This window comes from Equus caballus, chromosome 16 (assembly GCF_041296265.1).
Source record: "Equus caballus isolate H_3958 breed thoroughbred chromosome 16, TB-T2T, whole genome shotgun sequence".
In the NCBI taxonomy this organism is placed as follows: Eukaryota; Metazoa; Chordata; class Mammalia; order Perissodactyla; family Equidae; genus Equus; species Equus caballus.
The window spans coordinates 52,086,325-52,098,973 of record NC_091699.1 but is presented as its reverse complement, the minus strand read 5'-3'; the positions used below and the strand labels follow the sequence as shown (position 1 = coordinate 52,098,973).

Sequence of the window (12,649 nt, the reverse complement as noted above, 5' to 3'; positions counted from 1 at the left end):
GCAGGGCGCGTTTAGAGAAGTCATTGCCCTGAAGGCTGTGGTGTCAGCACCACCCTGCTCCCTCTCCGTTCAGACTCACTGACGTAGAGCACGTCTGCAGGGACGGCTAAGGATGACTTCCCTTCCGTAAGACACAAGAGCTGTGTGAAGAACACATCTGGGAGTTCCAGCCAGGTGTCCAGAGAGCGGACAGGGGCCATGACACAGACTCAGGGAGTCTACAAAGGTGACTGATGACGGCTTCCGCTCGGGAACTGGACATCCTGGAGGGAGCCCTCTTCAATGGTCCAGTGAAAACCAAACCAGATCCCTCTCCCTGCCAGGCCCACGCACTGGGCATGGGAATGACGAGGCAGAGGCCAGCACACTAGAGTGATCCGCCAGCTGCTCGTCAGGGCTCACGAAGCACACTTGCCCAGGCTGCAGCCTACCTTCAGCTTCCCCACAGCCTCCTCGGCAGCCTGCAGCTGCTGGCCTCGTTCTTCAAGCTGACCCCTGAGGCTCCTACACTCTTCAGTGGCAGCCTGGAGAGGACGAGAAAGGGGTCGCAAAATTGGAGTCCTGGTTCTGAGACTCCCTCAGCCCGATTCACCCAAATAGGTAAAAACAAGCTACCTCTTTCTTTTTTTCCACAAATTCAGTAAGCTTTGGGCTTTATTGGTAAAACCCTTTCAAGCTTATGAAGAGACTTAGGTTGGTCCCCAAACTTACAATTTAATTTCTGCAAGGGAAAATGTGACCTCTGAGCCACATGGAGCTGCACAGGGTGGGAGGCACATCTGTGGAAATGCAGCACTTGTCTAAGAGTGGCGTGTGGGGAGAGGCTGAGTGTACAGACCTCCATGCAAACAGACAAGTGACTGGCACTGGAAACCAAAGGTCTGTGGCCACCCACCTGTGTGCTCGCTCTGAACCCTCTTTCTTTGTGCAGCCTCAAGGGCACATGGTCACCACTGCTCTCAAAAGCTTGTCTATTCCTGGGGCTTTGTGAAAACTGAGTCAGTTCCCTCCAGCTGTCACTGCTATCAGGATAGCACCTGAAGGGACAGAGAACCCAGAGCAGGACTCGAGGCTGTCAGGAACCACCAGTGTTCTACGGCAGGGTCTGGAGGCTAGGGCAGGGGTCTCCAACTCACATGCCCATGGGAGCTGGGCAGGTCCATAAACGGGTGTCAGGACAATACCAGAGGATATGTACCTCCTTCTAAGTGGGCAGCCACCACCCAGAGCCTGCTGACTCCTGCCATGTGCGAATGAGGGCACAGGATTTAGGACCTTCCAAGATTTCAAAAGAAGCCCCCAAACTGAATTTGTAAACATGCTGCTCTTTAAATGTTGGCTATTAATTAAAAAAAAAAATTCTCAGAGCCAGCCTTGATGGCCTAGTGGTTAAAGTTCAGTGTGATCTGCTTTGGCGGTCCAGGTTTGGTTCCCGGTGGCAGAACCATACCACTCATCTGTCAGTAGTCATGCGTGGCGGTGGCTCACATAGAAGAACTAGAAGGACTTACAGCTAGAATACACAACTATGTACTGGGGCTTTGAGGAGGGAAAAAAAAGAAAAAACAAAGAGAAGAAGATTGGCAACAGATGTTAGCTCAGGGCGAATTTTTCCCTGCAAAAAAAAAAAAAAGAAATTCTCTGTGGGCGAAACTGGTCTGCAATGGCCTTGAGTTTAGACTGCTGGGCTAAGGCATCATTCCTCGATGTTGTGCCCTAATACATTTCTGCAGGAAGAAGGATGCTGTGAGCTACGACAGCAGGACGGGGCCATGTTTGCCTGGGCCCCCAGTACATTCTTGGGTCCTCATGTGCCACATGGCTGAAGGTGCATCCTATCTTCTTATGGACCCAACAGGCCCTGATGCAGGAGACACGTGCAGCCAGATGGTCAAGGCTAGGATTACCTTAAGTCTGCTCTGGTAGTCCATGATCTCGGTGCTCAGCTGGAACTTGAGGGTGTCGAGGTCCTGGTGTGCACTCTCCTGAAGGCTCTGGGCCCGCTGCTCGGCCTGGGATAGCTGGGCCTGCAGGTCAGGCAGTGAGCTGGCTGCCTCCTCAGCCACCTTCAGCTTCTCCTGCAAGCTCTCCTTCTCTTGCTGCAGCCCTGCCACTTGGTGTTCCAGGCCCTCTCGCTCCCTTGAGGCTGCCTCTTTGGCATCCTGGAGCTCCTGGATAGTGCAGGCCAGTGCCTCCTCCACCTGCTTTTTCTCTGCAGTCAGTGCGCAGACCTGGATGCCGAGCTCGGCTGTGTCTGTGTTAGCCCGGTGCAGCTGCTCCTGCAGCTCAGCATGTTCCAGCTGGGCTTCCTGGGAACTGCATTTCACCTGGGACAGCTCCTCCCGCAGGGCCTTGAGCTCGTCCTCCCTCTGCTGGGCCTCATCAGCCCTCTCCTCCTGCAGCACCTCTTCGCGCTCTGAGCACTGCAGTAGCTCCTGGACATGGGCCCGGTTGAGGGCTTCATTCTGCTCCTTCAGTTGCTGCACGAGGGCTTTGTGCTCCCTCAAAGCTGCCTCAGCCAAGCTCAGCTGGCTCTGTACCTTCTCCCGGTCATCCAGGGCTGCCTGGAGTTTGGCCCGGAAGTCCACCACACTAGCTTGCAGTCGCTGAGCCTCCCCCTGATGGACTTCCAGTTGTACCCGAGATAGGGCCAGCTGGGCTGCTAGCTCATGGGGTGCATTGTCTTGAGGTGGGCCGAGTCCCTGTTGGCCTTTTTCTGCTGTAAGGGTCTTGATCAGCTGGGTCTGCTGGAGGCACTGGCTCTCAAGGGCCCTGAGCTCCCCTTCCCGGGCCTCTGCTAGCCGCCTGCACTGCTCCACCTCCTCCTGCAGTTGCTGGCACTTGGCCTCCTTGCTCTGCAGGGCAGCCTCCTTCTCCGCCACTTGGGCCCTCATGGTCTCCTTGGCCTTCCTCACAGCCAGGAGGCTTGCCTCCATCTGGTCACCTAAGTGCCGGATGCTGGCCTGCTCTGACTCCAGGGAGGCCAGCGAGCCCTGGATGGCTGCCTCCCGCTGCTGCAGAGCTTGGTAATCAGCCTGCAGAGCCTGCAGCTTGTCCTCTAGGAGCTGGTTGCGCCCAACCACATTCTGCAGCTCCTTCTCCAGCTCCCTGTTGGCCTGCTGGAGCTTCTCCTGCTGGCTGTCCCCTGGCATCTTGGTATCGTCCATCTGTCCCTCCTGCAGGCCCCTCTGCTCCCCCTCTGGCTTCTCAGAGGCCTGCTGCAGGGTAGAGTTGAGGGGGGCCAGAGCCTCACTCTTCCCACCCGCCATGGGCAGATCTGTGCCAAGCTGTCCAGCAAGCTGCTCCAGCGTCCCCACCTTCTGGCTGAGGTGGTCTTTGTCCTGGATGAGCTGTTTCTTCTGCTCCTCCAGGTCACTCACATGCTGGCTCATGTGTGCCAGCTGGGTCTCCAGGAGTTGCAGCTGCCGTGTCAGGGACCTGGCCTCCTGCACCAACAGCTCCTTCTCCTCCCGGCGCTGCTGCGCCTCCTGCCTCACCTCTGCCAGCTCTTCCTCCAGGGAGCTCAAGTGGGCCAGCGCCTCCTGTAGCTGTCGCCGGAGCTGAGCTGCCTCCTGACCCTTCCCAGAGAGCTCTTCCCGGAGTGGGGCCATCTCCTTTACCAGCTGCTCCAGGCTGGCCCGGGCCTCCTCCTTCAGCTGCAGCTCCTTGGCCAGCTGCTCCAGCTGGGCACTCTGCTGCCTATTGAGCTCCTGGACCTTGGTGCTTTCCCCTTCCAGGGCGCGAAGCTTCTCCCCCAGCTCCTGGATCTCCAGGGCCGAGTCACTGGGGATGAGCTCTTGCTGTCCCTTTGTGTCCAGTGCAGTATCTGCCTTCTGCTCAGCTGTGCCCAGCTGGTCGGGGACATTAGCTAAATGCTGACTCTTCCTGCCCAATGAGTCCCGTGTGGCCTCGAGCTCCTGTGCCAGGGGCTGCAGCATGGACTCGAGCCGCCGCAGGGCTGAGTGGTAATCCTCTTCCTTCTCTGCTGCACCCAGCTCCAGGGCGTGTAGGCACTTCTGCAGTTCCTCCACAGTGTTCTGTGTGGCCTGGGTGACCTCCCACTGCTTCTGGAGCTCCGCCATCATGCAAGTGAGGCGGACATTGTCCTCAGCTGCAGCACGACTTCTCTCCTTCTCCAGCTGTAGCTGCTCTCCCTGCAAATTGACAGCTGCCCTCAGCTCCTGGTTCTCTCTATCCAGCTGCTGCATTTGTTCCTGCAGCTGCTTCTCCCGCACCTCCAACTGGTCCAGCTCCAGCCGCATCTCGTCAAAGCCCTCCAGTGCCTCATTGTTTAAGGTGCTGTTCAGGTCAAAGGTGGAGGCCATCTCCTGATTCTGGGGAGGAAAAACAAAAAACAAGTGCCTTTGGGATGAAGCTACATGGCTACTCAGAAAAGCTTTAGAGTTTAATGAGCACAGAAGTAAAAAGACAGCAATTACATGACCTAAGGTTAGTCTATAGAGCTATTCTAAGGACTAGAACTGCTTTGCTCAAAGCATCTGCCAAAGGAGGTCAGCAGCACATCCTAAAGACATAACACCACACGTGTGAACTCCACTGAGACTTGGAACTCACATTTCCATTCCAGACTCCTGTAGCTTTAGTTATATAATGGGTGTTGGCTCTTACATAAATTAAGTTATATTTAAACTACTGTTCACCCATTGCACCATACAGACAACTCCTACTGTGATTAAACCACAAAATAAGGTAAAAGGTTAGTCTGTTTTCTGCCTTAATGCTTCTTATATTATTTTTATTGTTTTGCTAATTAATTTTAGTGTTCTTTCCCACAAAACTATATACACCTATGACACAGTCACACTTCCAACAAAGTTAACAAAATGAACCCAACCCACTAACACTTACCGAGCACTTGCCTATGTCAAGCCCTTGAGCACTGTTCATGTGCTCCCTCATTCAATCCCACAACTGCCTCATGAACTGGAATGATTTTTATGATCCCCACTTTATGGATGAGAGAGCTGAAGCTTGAGGGGGTAAGTGATCTTCTCAGGGTCTCAAAGCTGGTAGGTGACAGTCAGGATTTGACTCTGCTGCTGCTTCTTTTTTCTTTTGTTTTTTTGCTGAAGAAGATTCACTGAGCTAACATCTGTGCCATCTTCCTCGATTTTGTATGTAGGTTGCCACCACAGCATGACAGTGGTGTAGGTCCACATCCAGGAACCAAATCTATGAACCCAGGCTGCTGAACCAGAGAGCATGAACTTAACTACTATGTTTGGGGCTGCCCCCTGGACTCTGCCGCTTTTAACCACAGTGCTAAACTGCTTCTTTTAAAATACTTTAAAAGCTTTTTTTAAAATTTAACTTTTAGGGGGTGGCCCATTGGCAAAGTGGTCAAGTTTGTGTGCTCTGCTTTGGCGGCCGGGGCTTTGCAGGTTGAGATCCCAGGCACAGACGTAGCACTGCTCGTCAAGCCACTCTGTGGTGGCATCCCACATGAAATAGAGGAAGATTGCCACAAATGTTAGTTCAGCATCAATCTTCCTCAAGCAAAAAGAGGAAGATCGGAAATAGATGTTAGCTCAGAGCCACAAAAAATTTAATTTTTAAAAGGCCTAAATTCTATTGGTTATAAAAACCTGGACTCTAGGCAATAGTGGATATAACTGAGGAATTGTATGGCTCTGGCTGGAACAAAAGGTGTCTGAGAACATGAGATGATGTTTTTGCGAGAGGCAGAAACACACCCTGGTTGACACCACAGCAAGGAAATCCCCAGCCTCTCTGGCATTACCTGCAGGTAGCTGCTCACCAAACTGCTCACGCTGGAGCTCCGGCTGGGGGGTTTCCACATGTAAGCAGAAGAGCCAGTGCCCAGTGTCCTCCTGTGGGGCCACAGAACAGACACACCTGCATCAGAGCAGGAAATACACACACACACACAGGGAGGCCTTGGTTGTCACTAGGCAACCAGGTGGTGGCAAAGGGCAGTGCCCTGTCAGATAGAGCACAGAAGGCAAATCCAGCCCTTCCACCAGAGAGCACCTTTACGTTGGTCTGCAGCGGATGGACCCCACCGCTAAAGTTTAAACATGATGGCTTTCCCCTCACCGCCAAAAAAGAACTAAGTGAACAGAATATTTCCCAATTTTTGGTTTAAATGTCCTTGGTGCCTGCTATAGTCTGTCTGCTAGTGAGGAACAAGCAACAGTCGATCTGGTAAATGAAGGTCACGTTGTGCTTAGGGGCTCCCGGTGACCGGTTTACATTACAAATGAGCAACATGGCTGGAAGAGCTGCTTCTAGTTCCCATAACCGCATCAGACAGCGAAGGCGCAGGACATTTCCCTCACTGCAGAAAGCTCTACCTGACAGCACTAGCCGAGAAGCACAAAGACTTGTGTGATGACTCTCTTTCAGTAGGAACACTGCAAACTAAACATATTTTTATTTAACCAGAATCTTCTCCTTAATCTACAATTATTGCATTTTAAAACTTGCTGGTCTCCACCACCCAGCAATTCCACCTCTCAGTATCTACCCCAAAGACAGAACCGTATGTGCAAAAAGAGACACAGTACAGCACAGTAATGGTAGAAACAGCCTAACTCTACATCACTAAAAAAACAGACAACCTGTGGCTTACTGGCACAACAGAATATTCCACACCATGGGATGGCAATCTCTTTTTGTAAAGGGCCAGATAGTAAATATTTTGGGTTCGCAAGCCTTATGGTTTCTGTCCTAACAACTCAACTCTGCCACTGTGGCATGAAAGCAGCCATGGACAACATGTGAACGAATGGGGGACGCTGGGTTTCACACGGCCCTGTGGGCTGTGGTTTGCCGGCTCCTACTCTACATCTATAGAACTCCACATGCAGATAAAAATCTCAAAAACAATGTGGAATGAAAAAAGCAAGTTGCAAAAGGATAGCTAGGTCATGATTCAACATATGCAAATTAAAAAATATACAAAGTACAATTATATATGTAAAATATTTATAATCACACCATCTAGTAAAACATAAAAATATTTGGGAATAACTACACCAACTACAGGGCTGTGATTACTTCCAGAAAGGGAGAGAAGGGGAGAGGATGGTAGTGGGGTGGGGCTTTATTTGGATGTGTAATATTTTGTTTCTTAAAAAAAAGCTATCAGACAATAACAAAAAACCCCCCCAAAAGAACCAGCTTGAAAGCCAAATATGGGACATAATTACAGTGACAGAAGTGAATTGAACCCATTGAATAAAATAAAAATCCATGAGTCAACAACTGCTTTAACTGAATAAATAAATAGCAAAGAAGGAAAAGATCTTTCTTACAATAGAATGCCAAGTACTAATGTAGAAGGAATAACGGAGACAAAAAATCACTCTGGTAATCACGACAACGATTGATTCAGTGAGAATTATCAATGGATGCTAAAACTAACAGGGAAGAGATGGAAAAGAAACAGGATAATAACCTAACCTCAAAGTATCTTCCCATAAGATACATATTGATTACACAGAGAGACATAGTAACTGTAGGAGAAACCTAGCAAACCCCACCTTAACCAAACGATCATGGTTAACCTAACTAGCAATGAAACAGATCAGCATCATGTGTTTCTGAATATAATGTGCTGAGAAGGACACAACATCCGGGGTATTCCTGCCAAAAATGCTTAACCTGAATCTAATAATGAGGAAACACTAGACAAACTCAAATCAAGGAACATTTCACAAAATAACTGGCCTGTACTTTAAAAAAAAGTCTACACTATGAAAGACAAAGACTGAGAAATGGTTCCAAATTAAAGAGGACTAGTGAGACACGACAATTAACTGCAACATGGGATCGTAGATTGGGTCCCAGATTATAAAAGACATTATTGGGATAATTCTTGAAATTTGAATAAGGTCTGTAAATTAGATAGCAATATTGTATCAATGTTAATTTCCTGACTAATAATTATACTGAGGTTATATAAGAGGATGTCTGTGATTTGAGGAAATATACAATGAAGTACTTAGGAGTAAATGGGAATCAAGTCTGTAACCATCTCCCAAATGACTTAGGAAATAGACCAACATGTAAATGTAAAAAGAAAGAATGATAAAACAGTTGTAGTAAAATACTGAAAACTGGGAAATCAAGGTGAAAGACAGATGAGTACTCTGTACTAGTTTTGAAACTTTTCTGTAATACTGAAATGATTTCAAAATTAAAGTTTTAAAAAAGGACATAAATAAATACGGCAAAACGTGAGCTATTAAATCCTACTAGTTGGCACATGGGTATCATTATATTCAGTACTTTTCTCTACATAGAAAATATTTCCTAATAAAAATCATGACAATTGAAATTAGAAAAATCTTATTAACAAAAAGCAAAACAAAATGAAGAACGCTGGACTTGATTTAACTCGAGTCTGGTGTTCTGGGCCTGCTGCCCAGCAGCTGTGTGACTTTGGGCAAATCCCTCCACTCTCTGAGCCTGTCTCCTCAGCATTGCCCTCCTGGAGTGGCTGTGAGGATTCACTTGGATGGCGTGTGAGTGTCACATTGGTGTAAGAAATGAAAATACAGCGACCTTTCCAGCAACCCTCACGTGGACAAGCTGTAGCTTTCCTCTCTTATTGCCTGGAAGGCCTCCATGATCACTCTGTAAGAACACAAACGGCAAAAAGCCCACTTGCCCCACCCTCCACCCCTGACTCCCACGCCAAGCCCCTTAGCACATTTAAAAAAACTTCAGTTTTACAGACGCATTGCCATGTAAAATTAGCAGCTGTAAGAGAGGCAAAGCTTTATGTAATTTATTGAGCAAGCAAAATTGCTTTCAGTAGACTGGTGGCAATCTTCAAAACATCAAACACCTCTTACCCCTGATTTTTAAACCAAACACTTCTTTAAAATACCTGGCAAACGTCGGCCAGGCAGCATCCAAGTCGTAGCCCCTTGAGGCCAGGTCAAACTGAACGTCAGTCAGCTCATAGAGTTGACCCACGATGTCAGAGCTCAGCTTTGGCTTCAGAAAGGGGCTTCTTGCATAGTACCAGTCACTGCAGGGAAACATAAAAAGGTATCAATCATAAGAGTAATAATAAAGATAAGGAAAGTAAATTTAGTCAATCCTCCCCGTAAGGCTCTGCCTTATCAAATTCTAACTCAGATTACTACATTAATTAAATTCAGACACACGCACACACACACACACACACACACACTCCAATTTGATTTTCACTGTAGGAGCACATAACTCTCAAATACGCTTCAAGGAAAATACTGAAATGAATTATATATTTATTCATTTATATCACATCTTTTCCCAAAAAGGATATGATAAAACTTAAGTCTCAATTACTTGCCAAGAAGGGGAAGTTGCAGAGGAAAGAACACTTCCTTTTTGAAAGATCACTTCATCTTCTACTCTTTCTGGAGAATTCAGTACATGACATCGGACTCACTGCTAATTTCTGTCCAGGCACCAATTTAAAAGCTAAGGAACAAAATATCTGCACTTGGAAGTGGTGGTTGTTTCACTTCATGTGAAGCAATAAGAATTAAAAGAGACAACCCTGATGAGTTTAAAGCGCTACTTGGCTGAAGTCAGTGAACTGTAATATACTAGAAGTCAAGCTGTTTATGATGATTTTCACCAAACACGTGGAACAAAATCACCTTCAGGTCAAATGCGCAAAGGTTCTCAACTTACATCAACACATGAAGCCTGTCACACGCATGAGAAATACATCTTTATGCAAATCAACCTTACAGGTGACAAAACAAAACATTTTTTCCCCAAAAGTTTTTTCTTAATTCAGAAGTGATTTCTTTGATTAACTGGAAACACTCTCTAGGGAGAGAGGAGGCAGAACTGGAAAAGGGGTGCTGGGCAACCCAAAGAGGTTTAGCTGATGGTACCTGACCTGCAGCTCCAAATCTGACACCCTCTCCCCCTTGGCACGCTCAATCCCGCCTCCTCTGGCACAAAGGCTGACCACAGGGAACCAGGGCACTGCAGTGGCTCCCAGTCTGGTCACCCACCACCATTTCCACAGAGCCCAGACACGCTCAGCAGGTGTCGACCTAGGGTCTCAGGTGAGGCCCTAGGCTCAGCAGTGTTAAAAACACCACAGGTGATTCTGCTGAGAGGCCAAGGCTGCAATCCACTGGTCCAGGATGGCCATGGGGTGTGTCCATTCATTAGTGCCAGCATCAAGAAGTTGCCATCCACCAGGGAAAACCATGTGACTTTAGGAATTAAGAGACCTGGACCCAAGCTCCTGCTTTATGACTCGGCATCAGTGGGGCCTGGAAAAAAGCATTTATCCTTTCTGAGCCTCATTTTCCTCACCTGTAAACACTCAGTGCTACCCACCCCACACGCGTCAGGGACTGTGGTAGGCAGGGCAGAAGAGGATGACAGACGTAGAAGGGCTTTGCTTGTGCCAAAGTGTGACAGAAACAGGCACTGCTGCTGCAGCTGTCATTGTCACTGAGGGGCCTTCGCTCAGGTGTGAATGGTAGGGGTAAATCCCCGAGTTGCCCTGTATTTACCTGGTCACTCTGGTGTTCATGAAGCACTGCTGTAAGGTGTCTGCCAACCTCTGGTGTACCAACGAGTAGCGAATAAACGCTCTCCCCTTTCCCAGAGATGTTCGGAGCTGGAAAAGGCAGATTACACAGAAAAGAAGAGCTGTTAGCCTAACTCCATAGACAGACCTGGCCTCATGGGTGAGGATGGCTGGCAAAAAGCAGAAACGGACCAAAAACGTCACCCACTTCCACCTTATTCATTGGCTTCAATCATGTCCCTCAAAGGACGCAAAACATTTGAGACCATCACCCCGAGGGTGAGGCCTGACGTGGGTGGACTTCTTGCAGGCCTCCAGCGGAGGATAAGCAGAGACTCCAGCAAACATTCAAGGAAGATACTTTCCTGAGAGGCTTTCAAACACCTGTAGATCCTACAGCAATGTCAGTCTCCCTCCTCCGCTCCATCAGAATCTCTGCGTTTGCAGTCAGAGATGAAACTGTTTGATTTAATTTGGAATATTTACAATAAAACAGGGAGGTAAATGAAGGGCTTCTCACACCAGGGATGAGTCTGACCGGGAGATGCTCTCAGTACGGCTAATGTTGAGGTGCCGGAAGAAGAGGTGCAGAGGAGAGGCCTAAAGGGCTCGGCCGGAGCCCTTGTGGAAGGGAGTCGAGAGGAGGTCAAAGGGAAGAGGTGTGTGAGAGGGACTTCGGAGAAGTTGTGACGGCCGTATAATTGCCTCCTCTGTGTCCTCAGGAAACCATCATTATAAGCCATGTTATCTGTCACGGCCTTCCTGGTTGGACTTCTTTCCAGCTCTACAACTCACTGCATTGAGTCAGAAGGTGCCCAGGAGGTGAGAGCAGGGGTGTCTCTAGGTGGCCCAGCCACATTGGGGTAACAAAAATGGGCGTGGTTCTGTTTCAGGAAGCCTGAGGTGCATTGGGGGGGGTCCAGGTGCAGGCCTATCTTCAAAACCTCTCCCACAGTGCCAAAATATGGTTTCTAAAGATGTTTCTGGAAGCTTGTTGTGATGAAGGGGCGTAGGCTGGTCAGAGACTCTGCCACAAGGCTGCCAAAGCAGGCAGACAGCTGCCAAGATGAAGGAAATAAAGAGGACTGCCACAGAAGACACTTGAGACCAGCTTACAAATCAGGATTCATACTCCTGATGTCACTTCCCCAGAAGCTCAAGATAAGCAGGCAGGAATTCAAAACCTCTTGACCCACCACACACAGGTGTTCTGTCAGGCGCTGGCTCCGGCTCCGAGTGGGATAAGCAAAGACCCACACCCTCCTCACCCCTTCAAAGGTCAGAAATGTTTAACTTGGTGGTTGGGGCGAAGGGGCAAGTGGGTTGACCAAAGGATGGTCCTCACACTCCATCCTATTAAGAAACCAATTATGGCACTGGGCTGAGACAGGCCATCCTCAAGCCTCGGCCTCAAGCACGGCCACGGTGACAACAGTGTAAACATCCTGGTACACAGCACCTTATAGCTAGAGCTACACATCTTCCTACTGCTGACTCAAGGAAATGAGGCCACAGTATGAAGGAGTTTTAAAAAATAAAAAGGCGTGAAACCTCCTGAACGACAGAGACTGTAAGACATTCCTCCACGTGAGTTTTGTGAGTTTAGGGTATAGTCAGAATGCCTGGAAATGAAGGTAGGCAGCAGCCTGACTTACTGGCTTTGTAAAAACCAGCACGGCACGTCTATAGATGCTAGATCATGATAGATGCCCAGCAGAGAATCTTGATGACGTCGAGATACTTTTTCCACTGATGAGTGAGGTGAGAACAAAGCGTTCAGTGGCGGTAACTGGGAAACTCAGGCAGCCGAGGACAGCTGAGCAAGGCATCGTGAAGTGAAGCGTGTCAGTCATACAAACACACCCACATACAGGGCCTGTGGACTCTACTAAGAACCTCACATAACAGCCCTTGTCTGTAAGCTCCCAATACAGGGGCTTGTCCTTATTAGCAAAATGACCATTCTAACAGCATTTAGAACATTAAAACTTGTTTTAATGGCAAACGTTTGAGGTTACATTTTTAATAAGGGCTATTAACTGAATTGATTATATGTATAAAGGGAGCTATTTACTTTTTAAAATATTTTTAAACACCCTCCAGGGAAGGGAA

At 48.4% G+C, this 12,649-nt stretch overlaps 1 protein-coding gene across 3 annotated transcripts in view; it reads right to left on the bottom strand.

The window, feature by feature from the left end:
• FYCO1 (FYVE and coiled-coil domain autophagy adaptor 1) overlaps positions 1–12,649 on the bottom strand; it is an 85,681-nt gene that overhangs the window by 54,465 nt on the left and 18,567 nt on the right. For all 3 annotated transcript variants that reach the window (XM_001500658.6, XM_070238903.1, XM_005600759.4), the window contains 5 exons: positions 10,521–10,627; positions 8,879–9,022; positions 5,762–5,852; positions 1,908–4,334; positions 432–524 (listed from right to left, as the gene is read on the bottom strand). In XM_001500658.6, coding sequence (XP_001500708.3) covers positions 432–524; positions 1,908–4,334; positions 5,762–5,852; positions 8,879–9,022; positions 10,521–10,627 — 2,862 coding nt within the window. The remainder of the gene's footprint in view (positions 1–431; positions 525–1,907; positions 4,335–5,761; positions 5,853–8,878; positions 9,023–10,520; positions 10,628–12,649) is intronic.